Here is a 16,457-nt window from a genome sequence, read left to right as displayed (position 1 = left end):
TAGGAAACGAACAATGTTTCCCAACTAGTGTGCCTCCAGCTGTTGCAAAACTATAATTCCCAGCATGGCCAGACATGCTGGAAGTTGTATTTCGTCAATATCTGAAGGGTCAGATGTTGACGAACTACAACTCCCAGCATGCTTGGGCAGTCTGGGCATGCTGGGATTTGTAGTTTTGCAACAGCTGGAGGTCCACAGTTTGTAGACCACTGTATAATGGTCTCCAATCTGTGGTCTTCCAGATGTTACAGAACTACAACTCCCAGCATGCCTCGACAGAGTGGGCATGCTGAGATTTGTAATTTTGGAACATCTGGAAGAGCACAGATTGGAGATCATTATACAGTGGTCTACAAACTGTGGCCCTCCAGATGTTGCAAAACTACAACTCCCAGCATCCACAGAAAGCCAAAGGCTGTCTGGGCATGCTGGGAGTTGCAGTTTTGAAACTCCCAGAAGCAGCATTGAGATAGCTTTACGGCGATCTCACTGCTGCCAATGAAGATGCCGCCCTGCTGCTGCGTCCTCCAGGCGGGACCGCCTGGAGGACGCCGCTCGCGATACCGCATAGCCGGGTAAGTGACGCCGGGGGACGTGTAAGGGACACTTAGAGCGGTGTGTGTCCCGATCCCCGTGATCCGGACTCACACACCGCGCTGCTAAGTATTCTCATAGTGAAACGCTGCTATCAGCTAGTCAGATTTGACTGGGTGGGGGGAAAGAAACCCCCCGTGGTCACATGGCTGGCTATCAGTGAGCCACCATCTTACCGGGCGCTGGGGAAAAAATAACGGAAAGCAGTAAATTTTAAAAATAAAAGGAGAATGATCTACAGTGTTAAGTGGATTACAAGGCTATTTTAATGTGACGGATCTTGTTCAATGATAAGTTATCAAACATTTCCTATGTAAATGTATTAAATTGTTGGATCATAAAACAACAATACCAATATACAAGTGATCTAATGAATAACTGAACTGGAAACAAATATTCTATATGCAAATTATTTCAAAAGTGCTTTGGAATAACCAAGGAGTAAAAATAAAAAGCAAACCAAAGGAGGAATTGAGATAGGAAAGTAAAAACATTCTGGTGGTTCCTTAGTAGAACTTTCCTTCAGAAATAGAAAGGATTGCTACGTGCAGTTAAAGTTGGCTTATATTTGCGGGGAAAAAGACGCACTTGCATCAATTTTTGGCGCAAAAGGAAAAGTACGCAGGTAATAAATCCATGTGTACTATAGATGTCACTCTAAGGTACCCTGTTTCGGCCACATCAGGAGGACATGCTCTACCAAAACATGCTCAAAAAAATGCGCAAAAAAAGGGCTTGCGCAAAATTTTGCGCAAAAAAAATACACACAAAACAGGGGTAAAATCTTTGATACATGTCCCCCAGTGTGTGCAGCTATAGCTTTATAGAAAAGTGAAGATCATTTAACACCTTCCCTAATAAAAAAAAGTTTGAATCACCCCTTCCCCCCCCCCCCAAAAAAAAAAAAAAATAAAAAAAATAAAAAACAGCATGTGGTATCGCCACGTGCAGAAATGTCCGAATTCAAAAAAAAAAATAGTTAATTACCGTATTTATCGGCGTATAACACACACTTTAAAAACTTACATTTAAGGCAAAACGTCTACAATAAGACTTCTTGTCACTGATTTAAAGCGGTCGCAGCAGCATCTGCTTGTTAAGTATTAACAGCACGGCTGCCGCCACTTTAAATCAGTAACCAGCGGCGTCTCCTTCCCGCACTGTCACTTGTTTTCTCCTGCACTATCCACAGGTACTGGTGTGGTGGATAGTGCGGGAGACACGGGTCCGCGCTGCTGCAGGCCTCCGGCGTGCATCCCCTGCGCTGCACGGCGCATGACGTCAGTGCGCCGCGCCGTGCATAGCAACGACGAAGGGGACGCACGCCCGAGGCCTGCAGCAGCGCGGACCCGACCCCGGCAACAGGTAATTATGCCACCGGGGATGGGGGAGGCAACGAGGCAGCGGCTCCGGCAATGGGTGCCGCTTCCCCTTCTCTCCCCCTGGCTGTCAGCGCCGCTTCTCTCCCCCTGGCTATCGGCGCCAGCAATGGGGCGCCGGCACCGATAGTCAGGGGGAGAGAAGGGCCGGCAGCAGGGTGCTAGACCCCAGGGAAGGCAGGGGGAGAGAAGCGGGCAGCGACGGCCTCTCTCCCCCTGCCTTTCCTGGGGTTGTATCGGGGTATACACACACGCACATTTTACCATTGATATTTGGGTAAAAAAAAAACTTTACCCAAATATCCTTGGTAAAATGAGGGTGCGCGTTACAGGCCGGTGCGTGGTATACCACGATAAATACGGTAAGTTCGGGGGGGATGATGTGGCATTTAGTCCAAGTCATTTATTTTACTTTTTTTTTTACTTAAATCTCCCTGTTAAATGGGGGTGCGTGTTATACGCCAGTGCGTGTTATATGCCGATAAATACAGTAAACAGCACGGTGAATGGCGTAAGCGCCAAAAAATTACAAAGTCTAAAATAGTGCATTTTTGGTCATTTTATATAATTAAAAAAAAAAAAGGAATAAAAAGCAATCAATGCAAAAATCGAGGAGTCTGAGTAAATTTTAGGTACCTGGAGTTGGCAAACAATGCACAGACTCCGACTCCTAAATAGTTCCTGCAATGCCACCCACCAGAGTCAGTGGCGAAATATTATTTTCAGCCCTAAAAATAATGAAGTCTGTCTTAAAGGGGTACTCCGGCGCTTAGACATCTTATCCCCTATCCAAAAGGTGGGACCCCTGTGATCTTGCACGCAGCACACCAGTTAAAAATCAGTCCCCGTTTTCGCTCCACAGGGCCGGCGGCGTTTAACGTCAACTCCACCCCTGTGTGAAGTCATGCTCTGCCCCTCAATGCAAGCCTATGGGAGGGGACGTGACAACTGTCCAACACTTATGTACTACACTGGCATATCATTCCTGCATGTCACCACCTGGATTGTATTCCCATATTGATTCTACTTGTCTTTATTCATGCAAATGTCAATTATTTGTTTTTTCTGCAAGTGATGCTTTATTCACTGCATTGTAGTTTGGCCCTCCCCTTTTATTTTGGCGCCAAATGTAACTATTTAAACCCTGTATGTACTGGTCTGAAGAAGGGGGCGTTGTCTCCCGAAACACGTTAGCCTGTTTACTTTGCTTTATTCTCAATAAAGCAGCCCAGCTTTGTTCCACATCACTTCTCTGGTCAGATCCTTCTTTTCCCACGCTGGAAACCACAGGATTTTTTTTTTTGCATCATTCCATGGTACTTCCTCCAGGTTTGGCAAGCCCTTTCCTGATCCCTTGGCTCGGCAACTCTCTCCAGCATTGTTACCCCGGTAGGTGGGTTGATAAGAGCTTTCCACTCTCTCCAGGTGAGCACCCATTACCTTCTGGCAACCTGTGCCCACCTGCCTCTACTTCATCATTCCTTCTTTATTTGCGGTAACACTAGGCGCCTCCCGGCGCTCTTCAAATACATATTCTACAGACATGATGGGAGTTTTAGTTTTACAATAGCTGGAGAACCAAGGTTATTGGTGGGGATCCCAGCATTTGAAAATAAAAAAATAAAATAAAAATGGGCTGCTTATTCTAGAATGCCCCGGCCCATTTTTGATTCCAGTCTGGCCCTGCCTGTAAGTCACTTATATCATTGTGTATTCTCTTGACTGTGTCCCATCAGTGCTGTAGTCACTGATATCTTTGTGACATGTATTAGGGCTGGGCGGTATACCGGTTCATACTGAATACCGAAATTCTTGTGCTGCACAATAAGAATTTTTACCCATACCACAATACCGATTTAGCCCCTCCCCTCGGGAATGAATTATCAGCCGCAGCGCGCTGTCCCCACATCGGGGAATTAATCATACGTGACAGGCGAGTTACAGCCACCGACGCTGATTCTCTATACCAGTGGTCTCCAACCTCCAGATTTTGCAAAACTACAACTTTCAGCATGCCCGGACCGCAGTTGGCTGTCTGGGCATACTGGGAGTTATAGTTTTGCAACATCTGGAGGTCCGCAGGTTGAAGACTACTGCTCTATACTGTATCCCTATGCCCGGCCTGCAAAAAGTAAACAAAATAAACTTTAACTTCCTTAAACATTGGTCCGGACCTGCTTCCTGGAGACATGAACGTCGGAGAGCCATCAGCCTATCACTGGCCGCAGCGATGTTCCGCCTTGGCCGGTGATAGGTTGAGCGCACTCTCATGTAAGAAGCCATGGGCTAAATCATCCCTCATGCCACTAGTCCCAGGTAATGTTAAGGAAGAGATGGGGGTAAAAGTTTTGTAAGAGGACGAGAGTATGGATTATCTGGGAATCAGATTAAAGGAATCTTTTGCTGCTGATAATCAGCAACACTGTTGAGTAAGCTTAGAAGAAAAAAAAAAAATTTAGATGCGTGGGTGAAATTGCCCCTCTCTATTTCAGATAGGATCGGGTTAATTAAAATGGTAGTACTCCAAGTACTATATGTAAGAGGTGCAGCCCCAAGTTGGATCCCGGGGAAGTGGTTCTGGGGCTTAGAAGCCATTATGGGTAGACTCATTTGGGGGAGAGGTAGAGTACACATGAAATATAACAGGTGGGTTCACTTGGAAGGTGGAGGAGGGGTGGGGGGGGGGGGGGGTTACCTGATTTTAGGCTGTATTTTCTAGCAAAAAATCTCCAATATTTTAGAGATGGGGTGGAGTGAAACATTATGGGGAGAACTATTTGAATCTCACAGAGGGCACTATGAGAGTTTTTTTTTTTTAATTAGTTGAAGCGGGTCTTCCAGTGAGAGGATTTGGAGCACATTTCAACGTTCCGATTATTTAGAAAAACCTGGCAAGAGGTTAAAAGATGTAATATAGTATGAAGTTTAAGTAACACGAGATTATGGGATAATCACTTTGAACAATTTAAAAGGGTGGGAAGTGATTTCTGGAAAGGTAAAGGGATTAAATAAGTGTCACAGCTTTTTCAAAATGGAGATTTGAAGGGTTTTGAAATGGATTGAGCATGGATTGAGAACTGAACACAAATTTTGGTATATACAATCAAGTGAAGCTTATAGATGCACTGAAAGGAAGGATACATTTAAATTATATTCACATATGGTTGTAGAATATATGGATATGGAAGGAGGAGGGACGTTAAAAAAGCTATATAGGTTAATTCTCAGAACTGTCCCTGTTAATTTCTGGGGAAATATGGGAAGGTATACTTTTGAATGTAAATAAATGCTCTACCAATATAAAGTATAAAATCATGCAATTAAGAATATTATATCAACTTTACTACTCACCGCTACAGTTAAAAAAGATCGGCTGCTGGAAGAATGCTCTCTGCCCTAAATGTAGCACAATGGATGTGGATCTAATTAATTTGCTATGGAGATGTCAAAAGGTAGAAGCTAGAGATGAGCGAACTTACAGTAAATTCGATTTGTCTCGAACTTCTCAGCTCGGCAGTTGATGACTTATCCTGCGTAAATTAGTTCAGCCTTCAGGTGCTCCGGTGGGCTGGAAAAGGTGGATACATTGCTAGGAAAGAGTCTCCTAGGACTGTATCCACCTTTTCCAGCCCACGGGAGCACCTGAAAGCTGAACTAATTTATGCAGGAAAAGTCATCAACTGCCGAGCCGAGAAGTTCGTGACAAATCAAATTTACTGTAAGTTTGCTCATCTCTAGTAGAAGCGTTTTGGGCTATGGTATTCCAGAACATCCCAAATAAATTGAATTTAGAAAAAGATTGGTCGATGATGGAAGTAATCCTTGGAGACTTCAGTCAGATTAAAAAAAGTTCGAGAACTGTTAAATCGTATTTTTATGCTAGCTAAGGTGGTAGTTTTGAGGAGACTTTTCGGTAATAGGGGCCCCAATGTAATTGAATGGGAAAGGTTAGTCCAAAGAGATTCAGAAATACGAAAAATGGAGAGCTGGTAGATCTAGGAAAAAGTTTTACACTTTTAGATTAGTTTGGGTAGAGTGGGAAGAGTGATATTTATTTAATACATTTTTTTCCCCTCCTCCTGATAGGGGTGGGGGGGTGAATATGGGAATCTAGGGTTTTGATTTATGTATATGTATTTATTTGTTAAACTGTTATAATAAAGAAAAATGTATACTAATAAAAAAAAATAAAAAAAAATAAAAAAAAAGCCAGCTTCTTACATGACAGTGGGCTCAGCCTATCATCGGCCGAGGCAGAACATCGCTGCGGCCAGTGATGGGCTGACGGCTGTCCGATGTTAAAGTCCCCAGCGTAAGGCCGACGTCCGACATGCATTAGCTTATTTTTGTTTACCTTTTGCAGCCTGGGCATAGGGATACAGTATAGAGTGTCAGCGCTGGCGGCCACAACATACAGGACGATGAGGGCAGCGTTTGTGGGTGACGTGAGTAGTACCTTGATGGGGCAGCACTGCTGGGCTAATAAATTTTTTTTGGGGGGGGGGGAGAATACCGTTATATACCATATAACCACCATAAGTTAAAAGAAAACGCAATACACATTTGGCCATACCGCCCAGCCCTAACACGTATGTTGCCTTTCTCTCCTTCAAAGAATGTATAAAATACATTTGCATATTATTAATACAGAGGAGTCGGAGGTACAAAAAAAAAAAAAAAAAAAAAAAAAAAAAGAACACAACTGTGGAGTCTGAACATTTATCTACCGGCTCCACAGCCCTGCTAAAAACTTCAGCTCAAAGCACAAAAAATGAGCCCTCATACTGTCCCATACGCAGAAAAAAAAAAAAAAAAAATATTATGTTATAGAGGTCAGAAGATGACAATTTTAAACATCCTGTCACGATCACACCCTCTCTCTCCAGCCAAGACGCAAGAGAGAGTGTGATGGTGCAAGGGTTAAAGCTGCCAGACCTCTGGGTGTCCACTACTAGTCCCAGCAAGTCACCAAATTAACCCTTAGATAAACGTGTTTCACCCGAGCTGCCTTCAGAGAGGTGAGCTCATATATTTAGAGATCAAAGACCAGAGCTGATTAATTGAACATTTAATCTGATAAAAGGTATCACAGTGCTATGCATAAAAATTAACAAATGACATACAGGGATAGAGATATATATATATTAAAAAAAAAAAAAAACTACTTGTCCAAGGGACTAAAGCGGAACACAATCTACTTGTCCCTCAAGAAAATCCACTTGTCCTGGCAGATAAAATAATTTTCACCAAAATAGTCTGAACCCCCCCCCCCCCCCCCCCCCCCCCCCACTAGACCACCAGGGATGGATATAAGATCCTTTAGACAGCGGTGATCTAATGGTTTAATAGGTGATCGCAGTATGTCAGGATATTAGCGGCGGGAGAGCTGTAGCTCCTCTTACACCCGAGCCCAGAAAAGTCTAGATGTAACTTTTTGATCACCTTATAAAAAATGTCTCATATGAAGTGATCAAAAATGAACAATTCTGGACTATTATTTACATTTACACTGTTCCCCGTACGGTTTAATTATCATATTTTAATAGTCTGGACATTTTATTTTTGTACATTATTTTTATTTAAAGAAAATTGGAAACTTTTATTAGGAAAGGGGCTTATTCACATATATACGCACTTTTAAAAATATTTTAATCACTTTTTTTCAGTCTCAATAGGAACTTATGTTACTGGGGGGGTGTTCTGCTTCTCCAGTTTATATGGTGCATTGTGTGTCAGAAAATGCTGGAAGTTGCATTTAGTTACTAGATAACTACAACACCCAGCATGCCCTGATACAGCCTATGGTTGTGTGGGTGTTGCAGCATGTTGCACTATATAGTAGTACAGTTAAGGTTATTGTGTAACATGCTGGGAGTTGTAGTTTTGGTTTGTGTAAGCTGCAGAGCCATAGTCTGTGTCAAGGAATACTGGGAATTACAGTTAGTAACTACAACACCCAGCATGCCCTGATGCAGCCTATAGCTCTGCAGCTGACCCGAACCAAAACTACAACTCCCAGCATGTTACACTTTATAGTTCTACAGTTTAGGTTATGGTGCAACATTCTGGGAGTTGTAGTTTTGGTTCGGGCGTGTTTGTGTGCATCCGTGGGGCTCTTGGTCGTCGTGTGAGTAAGAAGGGGGCGGGATTCTGTGGGTGCAATTTAGTGCGGGTGCCACTAAAAATAAATAAAATTAGATGGCACAACTGCCCTAATGCCCGTCTGCTCCTATACAAAACATTTATGCATACACATATACATGCACCAGCCACTGCCCCCATATATACACACACACACACACACACACACACACACACACACACCTGCCACTGCCCCCCCCCACATCATACATTACATACACACACACACACACACACCATACATACACCTGCCGCTGCCCCCCCCCATCATACATCACATACACACATCACACTTAGACATTATACATTACATACACATCACACAGACATCATACACACATACACTCACACCATACATATCCACCAGTGTTTCCCAACCAGGGTGCCTCCAGCTGTTGCAAAACTACAACTCCCAGCATGCCCAGGGCATGCTGGGAGTTGTAGTTTTGCAACAGCTGGAGGCACCCTGGTTGGGAAACACTGATATACACCATCCTCCCCCATCATACATTACATACACTCACACCATACATATAAAACCACCCTTCCTGCCGCCGCCTGCATTCTTGGTCTCCTCACCTGAGCCGCCATGAGTGGACATCAGAGCTGTAGTCCCGGCCGATGTGAGGTGAGATTTCATTCCTCTCCTCTCTCCCCCTGCTCTGTGTTTTCCCCGTGCAAACAAGCAACCTCCCCTTGGTGGATTAGGTCCTGTCTAGACAGAGCCGGGGAGGGGGGGGAGCTGTGTGCGGGGGATGGAGCTGTGCACGGAACTGTCAACATCCTCTCTCCCCCCCCCTGCTGTGTCTTCTTATGTAGAGCTGCATCCTCCGGGAGGGGAGATAAGGGGGCTCTGCAGTCAGCTGGAGGCCGCCGCCCCCTCCATACACTCTGTGAGGTGTGTGAGGTGTAGACTTCCATCCGCTCCTGCGCCTCACACCGACATTAAAGAAAAATAAGGGGGGACGTCGGTGTGTCCCTGCTCGCCCGATACAGGGCTAAATCTATAAACAATTCACCTGCCCGGCACCCAAAACTACTTGTCCCGGGCGTCGGGCTATAGGATTTCCACATCCCTGCCTCCGGTCCCACCAGGGGGGCATCTCTCTTCCTGGCCCTCTTATCTGGTTGATTATATGCAGGACTTCAAAGACTATGTAAACACAGCCAGACCCAATAAACTGCAATATACAAAAGACACAGGATACACCGTCTGAATGACCCCTCACCCCCAAGGTCTTAGTTTATAGAAACATACCTGTGTTTTATTGCATCTGTGTATAATCAGGCCTTGGGCCTGACACATACATTTTCCTGCATGTAGTTATGATTTTTTTTTCCAGAAGTAAGACAAAAATCAAACCTATATAAGTAGGGTATCATTTTAATCCTATTAACCTGCAGAATAAAGAAGGTGTAATTTTTACCGAAAAATGTACTGCGTAGAAATGGAAGCCCCCCCAAGTTACAAAATGGCGTTTTTCTCACGTTTTACCATTTTTGGGTAAAATTACTGACGTCATTAAAAAGTAGAATTGGTGGCGCAAAAAATAAATCATAAGGATTTTTAGGCGCAAAATTTAAAGTTATGATTTTTTTAAAGGTAAGGAGGAAAAAAAGCGAAAATGCAAAAACAGAACCCCGGGTCCTTAACCCCTTAAGGACCAGGCGTTTTTTCGGTTTTTGCCCTTTCGTTTTTTCCTCCTTATGATTTTTTAAAAAAGGTAAGGGCAAAACCGAAAAATGCCCGGTCCTTAAGTGGTTAAGGACCCGGGGTTCCGTTTTTTCCTCCTTACCTTTAAAAAAAATCATAAAACTTAAAATTTTGCACCGAAAATTCTGTATTATGGCTTATTTTTTGCGCCACCAATTCTACTTTGTAATGATATCAGTCATTTTACCCAAAAATCTACGGCGAAACGGGAAAAAAAAAAATCATTGTGCGACAAAATTGAAAAAAACACAGCCATTTTGTAACTTTTGGGGGCTTCCATTTCTACGTAGTAAATTTTTCGTTAAAAATGACACCTTATCTTTATTCTCTAGGTCCATACGGTTAAAATGATACCCTAATTGTATTGGTTTGATTTTGTATTACTTCAGAAAAAAAAATCATAACTACATGCAGGAAAATTTATACATTTAAAATTGTCATCTGACCCCTATAACTTATTTTTCCGTGTTCAGGGCACTATGAGGGTTCGTTTTTTTGCGCCATGATCTGAAGTTTTTGTCGGTACCATTTTTGCATTAATCTGACTTTTTGATTGCTTTTTATTCATCTTTTCATGATAAAAAGTGACCAAAAATACGCTATTTTGGACTTTGGATTTTTTAGGTGTACGCCATTGACCGTGTGGCTTAATTAGCGGTATTTTTTTTTTATTCGGACATTTCCGCACGCGGCAATGCCACATTTATTTTTGTTTACATTTTATTATTGGAAATGCCGGGTGATTCAAACTTTTATTAGGGGGAAGGGATAATTCAAAGGGTTAATGTTTTTACACTTTTCTTTTGCAATATTATAGCCCCCATAGGGGGCTATGACATTGCATTTACTGAGCTTTAACAGTGTTCAATGCATCTCCATAGGGATTCATTGATCAGGGTTTTCGGCGATTGATTGCTCAAGCCTGGATCTCAGGCTTGAAGCATTCAATCGGCGATCGGACTGCAGGAAGGAAGGTAAGAGACCTTCTTCCTCCTGTAGTACAGCTGTTCAGGATGCCATGATTTCACCACGGCGATCCAGAACAGCTCCCTGAGCTAACCAGCACTTTTTACTTCCACTTTTAGCCATGTGGCTCAACTCAATGTGTGGCCAGACTAGGATGCCAACAAAATAATCAGAATGGGTGACAGCTGTCGGGTGTGCGCAAGACACGCATCATCACACCCACTAGTCAAATATACACAGGATACCATGTGTCAATATACCCTTAAAAGTAAAAACACATACACTGTATTTACAAGGCCCCTTCCCCACTTAATATAAAGGGAACAAATTTATATACTTACACCAAACAGCTAAGGTCTGCTAGGTCATCAATGAAGTCAAAGAGCTGACTGATATCATATGTGATGGATGGGCTGTTTGGATTCATTCTCTTTAAATGTTCTTCATACATCTTACACACCCCTATATAACAAAACAAAAGCAATGAGAGATGCAAAAATGTGGGAGAAACACTGACAGCAAGAAAGTAGTAATGCAGGAATTAAATGGTCACTGTCAGATTCAAAAATGTTTATCTGTTAACTTGGCAAAACATTAAAGGGGTATCCCATGATTTTTTTATTTGCCTGTGCTACAGGTGCTTTAGTGTAGTGCATAATAGTGTCTGTATAGGTGTATGATGGCTGGTCTCGCATTGGTATGTGATCTTTGTCCAAGATGTTCATTTTTAGCAGCATACAAAATGAGTATGCTTTTCCCAGGTTGCGTTGTGGCCCAAGACATTACATCACTAGACAGGTGTTGAAAGGGAGCCTGTCTACTTCAATTGGTGGAGTGACCACTGAGTGGGAGGTGTTGGGGAATATCTTCGACTCTAGGGCCCGACAGAGTGAGCTCATTCTCCACAGGGCTGCAGGAAATTGTCCCAGGTGTACTTCAATGGGTGGGGTAGCTGAAGTGTGGGAGGAAGAAAAGTGACCTCACAACAGATCCAGTGAGTTGTAGTTGGAGGAAAGGGAACGCTAACAGGAAAAAGCCATTTCACAAAATAAAAGCAGCTGCTTATGGTAGACTCAAACACAAGGCCATTTAGCCCCAATATATCCTTTTTATAGAAAGCATGACCTATTTAAATTTAAAAATAAATTAATAAATAAAATAAAAAATGGCTAGGGATCCCCATTCCATTCAGAACCGAATCCTGTCAATCTGCAGCATCATCTTTGTGCAAGCTGAAGCACAGACATGGACAAAGTCCAGTAATTAGGGTGGGACTAGCCCTCCTCTGTGCTTACTTGTTTCCTATCAGACTGCAGCAGAAAAACAGAGGCCTGCAGTAGTTTGATGGAGACCCAGCATAGAACAGCAGACTCTGGGAAGAATAATGAGTCATGCAGAGTGAGGAACTTGTCCCCTCTAAAGCACAGCATGACAAACCAAGTGAGCAACAGAAAGAAGGTATTTAGGAGATATATAAGTGCTAGAAACAAAAACTACGGGGTGGGGCATTTATATGGATACACCTTAATAAAATGGGAATGGTTGGTGATATTAACTTCCTGTTTATGGCACATTAGTATATGTGAGGGGGGAAACTTTTCAAGATGGGTGGTGACCATGGAAGCCATTTTGAAGTCAGCCATTATGAATCCAACTTTAGTTTTTTCAATAGGAATAGGGTCATGTGACAAACTTATTGGGAATTTCACAAGAAAAGCAATGTGCTTGGTTTTAACCCCTTAAGGACTGAGCCTTTTTAGCAATTCTGACCACTGTCGCTTTATGCATTAACGCGAAAATGCTTTTACCAAATATTCTGATTCTGAGACTGTTTTTTTCGTGACATATTCTACTTTATTTTTGTGGCAAATTTTCGGTGCTACTTGCATCCTTTTTTGGTGAAAAATCCCAAAATTTCATGTAAATTTTGAAAATTTAGCATTTTTCTAACTTTGAAGCACTCTACTTGTAAGGAAAATGGATATTCACAATAAATTTTATTTTTCTTATCAAATACAATATGTCCACTTTACGTTGGCATCATAAAACATTTTTGTAAAAAAATTTAGAGGGCTTCAAAGTAGAGCAGCAATTTTCAAAAAAATTCATGAAAATTGCTAAATCTGAAGGGACAGATGTTACAGAACTACAACATCTGGAGGGCTACCGTTTGGGCACCACTGTAACAGTGGTCTCCAAACTGTGACCCTCCAACTGGGAGTTGCGGTTTGGCCTTCCTAGTGGCTGCCACAGTAAAGAACGTTTTACTTTCACTTTCAATCCCCCCCCCCCCCCCCCCCCAAACTATTCCCTACCGGAGCCAGGATCGAGCAGTCTCCAGCGAAGATCCCAGGTCCTGCGCTGCCATTGGTCAGAACTCCGTTCTGCTAATGGCAGGGGATAGGAGGAGATCACAGCTCTGCGACCTCACTCCTATCCCTTAGGCTGATCGGGGCTGTCGCCGAGCCTGTCACCAGAGACCAGATCAGCCCGGAATTGGAGAAAATAGCATGTCTGAATTGACATGCAATTTTCTCCGTTGGCCGACATGGGGGAGGGGGGATCTCAGGACCCCCCTGGGCGATGTGCTGGGATGCCTGCTGAATGATTTCAGCAGGCATTCCGATCCGGTCCCCAACCGGCTAGCGGCGGGGACCGGAATTCCCACGGGTGTATCCATACGCCCTCAGTCCTTAAGGACTCAGGATGCAGGGCATATGCCCTGTGTCCTGAACAGGTTAACCCCTTAAGGACCCAGGACGTACGGGGACGTCCCCGCACCCTGGGCTTTAAGGACGTCCCCGTACGTCCTGGCGTTTTCCGGTCCTTGCCGCGCGCCGGGCAGAGATCGGAACGGCATGTCTGCTGATATCCTTCAGCAGGCATGCCGTGCAAATGCCGAGGGGGGGGGGGTCCCGGGACCCCCGCATGTCGGCGATCGCCGGAGATACCTTGCGAAATCACTTGTGACCCCATGACCTGGAAATAAATGCTGTTGCTGGGGAGTGGTGACAATACTGTCACCACCCCAGCAACGCTGCTATTGGCTGGCAATTGTCCAGCCAATAGCAGACCAGTAGAGGAAGGGTTAACGGTCCCTTCCCGCTGCTGCACCCGCTCTCTTCGTTCAGTCAGCGGGTGCAGCAGTGAGAAGCCGTGGATCCCCCTCAGGAGCCTCAGAATAGGGACAGCTGATTGCAGGGACAGGTAGGAGTAAATAAGTAAAAAAAAAGTGATTAAAAAAAAAAAAAAAAAAAAAAGTACGCTGCATATGGGCCTGGACAAAAAACCAAGTGCTCATTACTGGAGCGGGGACGTCCTCTACAAACCCAGCTTTACAGTATGGCGATGACACGGAAGCGGCACGAAGAGATTCGGAAATTCCTGCATTATGCCGATAATGTCCGCCCCGAGGTGATCCCGCCCATGACCGGCTTTACAAAGTGAGGCCGGTCATCGATCACTTTGGGGCCAAATTTTTGGAGGCCTTTGGAGGCTCAGGGACCTCTCGGTAGAGGTCATAAGTTTTAAGGGGAGACTCATTTTCCGCCAGTATATTCCCTCGAAGCAGGCGCGGTATGGCGTGAAGCTCTATAAACTCTGCGAGAGTACCTACGGGTACACTTGCAGGTTTAGAGTATATGAGGGACGGGATTCCCGTATTGAACCCCCAGATTGCTCCCCCACTCTGGGTGTTAGCGGGAAACTCGTTTGGGACCTTGTGCACCCATTGCTGGATAAGGGTTTCCACGTGTACGTGGATAACTTTTATACCTGCATCCCTCTGTTCAAATCCATTTCCGCCAGATCCACGTCCGCTTGTGGGACCGTGCAGAAGAAGCAGAGAGGCCTCCCTCTAAATTTGGTCCAGATGCCTATCCCCAAGGATGAGTCCCGTGCCTTGACCCAAGATAACCTGTTGTTGGTGAAGTATAAGGATAAGAGGGATGTCCTTATGCTCACCACTTCATGGGAACGGCAGCACCCCTGTCCCTGTGCGAGGTACCGTGGGACCGATCCTCAAGCCCCATTGTATTTTGGACTACAATCGGTATATGGGGGGAGTTGATCTCTCAGATCAAGTCCTTAAGCCATATAACGCCATGCAGAAAACACGGGTATGGTACAAAAAAGTTGCGGTCTACTTAGTACAAAAGCGTTGTACATGGCAACCTGTACCATCCCAGTACGCTGGCAACACCGGGACATTCCTCCAGTAGCAAGAAGAAGTCCTAAGGTTCCTGATCTTTGCTGACCGGGAAAGATCAGGGCGGACTTCCCAAGGGTCTGGAGTTATAGGCGCCAGGATCGTCCCAGGCCAACACTTTCCAGGTGAGGTCCCCCACAGTGGAAAGAAGGGGCAATCCCAGAAAAAAAATGCAGAGTGTGTTACAGGAAGGGGATGCGGAAGGACACCAGGTATCAGTGTGACACTTGCCCAGATAATCCGGGCCTCTGCATAGGCTGCTTCAGGGAGTATCACACTTCCATGGAGCACTAAATTTTCCCTTTCTTTTGAATTTTCCATAATTTGACCAATGTACCAAGTCCAGAGTACATTCCAAAATATAACCCCATAAATCACTTTATTCTCCCCAAAAAAAAAGGAAAAAACCTGATAAGACCTCTGGGGGTGTTTTTTCAAAAATGGGTCATAGGTCACCAGGTCACTATCATCGGGGACTATGTTGCCTCAAATGCGCAGCGCTCTCTCTTCACCTGAGCGGGTTTGCATTTGAGGCAACAGGTTAGGGACGGCCACACACATCACATTCCCAGAATGATGATTCAGAGCATAGGGTTTGGGGCGGGCATATTTTTTTTAGTTTTGGCTATGCTCTGGGTCATCATTCTGGGAACATATCCTGTTTTATTATTTTATGATTTATAGTTTTCTGGCCCACTGTTCCCCATATTACGGGCCTCTGTATCCCACCTGTCTACCCCAGTTATGGCCCGTTGTCCCTCCAGTGTTCCCCTATTTTAGGGCTCAGTGCTCCCCCATCAATGCTCCTTGAGGGGGGGGGATCCCACATCCTGGCTGCTATAATAAGCTCAAGGCCCCTCAATGACCTCCCACTCCAAGACCTGGTGTGCACCCGCTAGGGATGTAAGAAAAAAATCGATTCTCGCGATAATCGCGATTTTTCATTTGCCGATACAGAATCGATTCAAAATATTTTTGAATCGATTCTTTTAGGGATGTGGAATTTTTAATAAAACGCACTTTTCTTACCTGCCAACGAGCCCGCGGAGCTCCGGTACAGGTGTTGGGTCCCCGGGCTGTATTCTTCTTACTTCCTGTTAGTCCGGCACGTCACATGGAGCTTCAGCCTATCACCAGCGGAGGCGGGACATCGCTGCGGCCAGTGATAGGCTGAAGCTCCATGTGACGTGCCGGACTAACAGGAAGTAAGAAGAATACAGCCCGGGGACCCAACACCTGTACCGGAGCTCCGCGGGCTCGTTGGCAGGTAAGATAAAGTGCGTTTTATTTTATTTTGCAGCACCGGAGTACTAGATCGCCGCTGTCAAAGCTGACAGCGGCGTCTATTGGGATCTATGAATGCTCCCAGGTGGGCGATATATCGCGATGTATCGTCACCTAGACGGTATCGCGATATATCGAATCGCCACACTGGTATCGCGATTCGAATCGAATC

General features: G+C 44.6%; 1 protein-coding gene across 1 annotated transcript in view; it reads right to left on the bottom strand.

Annotated features, from left to right (window-relative positions):
* Window positions 1–16,457, bottom strand: part of ERH (ERH mRNA splicing and mitosis factor) — a 52,867-nt gene that overhangs the window by 7,931 nt on the left and 28,479 nt on the right. The window contains exon 3 of the mRNA XM_056546334.1: window positions 11,136–11,256. Coding sequence (XP_056402309.1) covers window positions 11,136–11,256 — 121 coding nt within the window. The remainder of the gene's footprint in view (window positions 1–11,135; window positions 11,257–16,457) is intronic.

The sequence above is a fragment of the Hyla sarda genome, chromosome 11 (genome assembly GCF_029499605.1).
Source record: "Hyla sarda isolate aHylSar1 chromosome 11, aHylSar1.hap1, whole genome shotgun sequence".
NCBI classification, from domain to species: Eukaryota; Metazoa; Chordata; class Amphibia; order Anura; family Hylidae; genus Hyla; species Hyla sarda.
The sequence above is the reverse complement of the archived record's forward strand: the minus strand, read 5'-3'. Positions and strand labels throughout refer to the sequence as shown.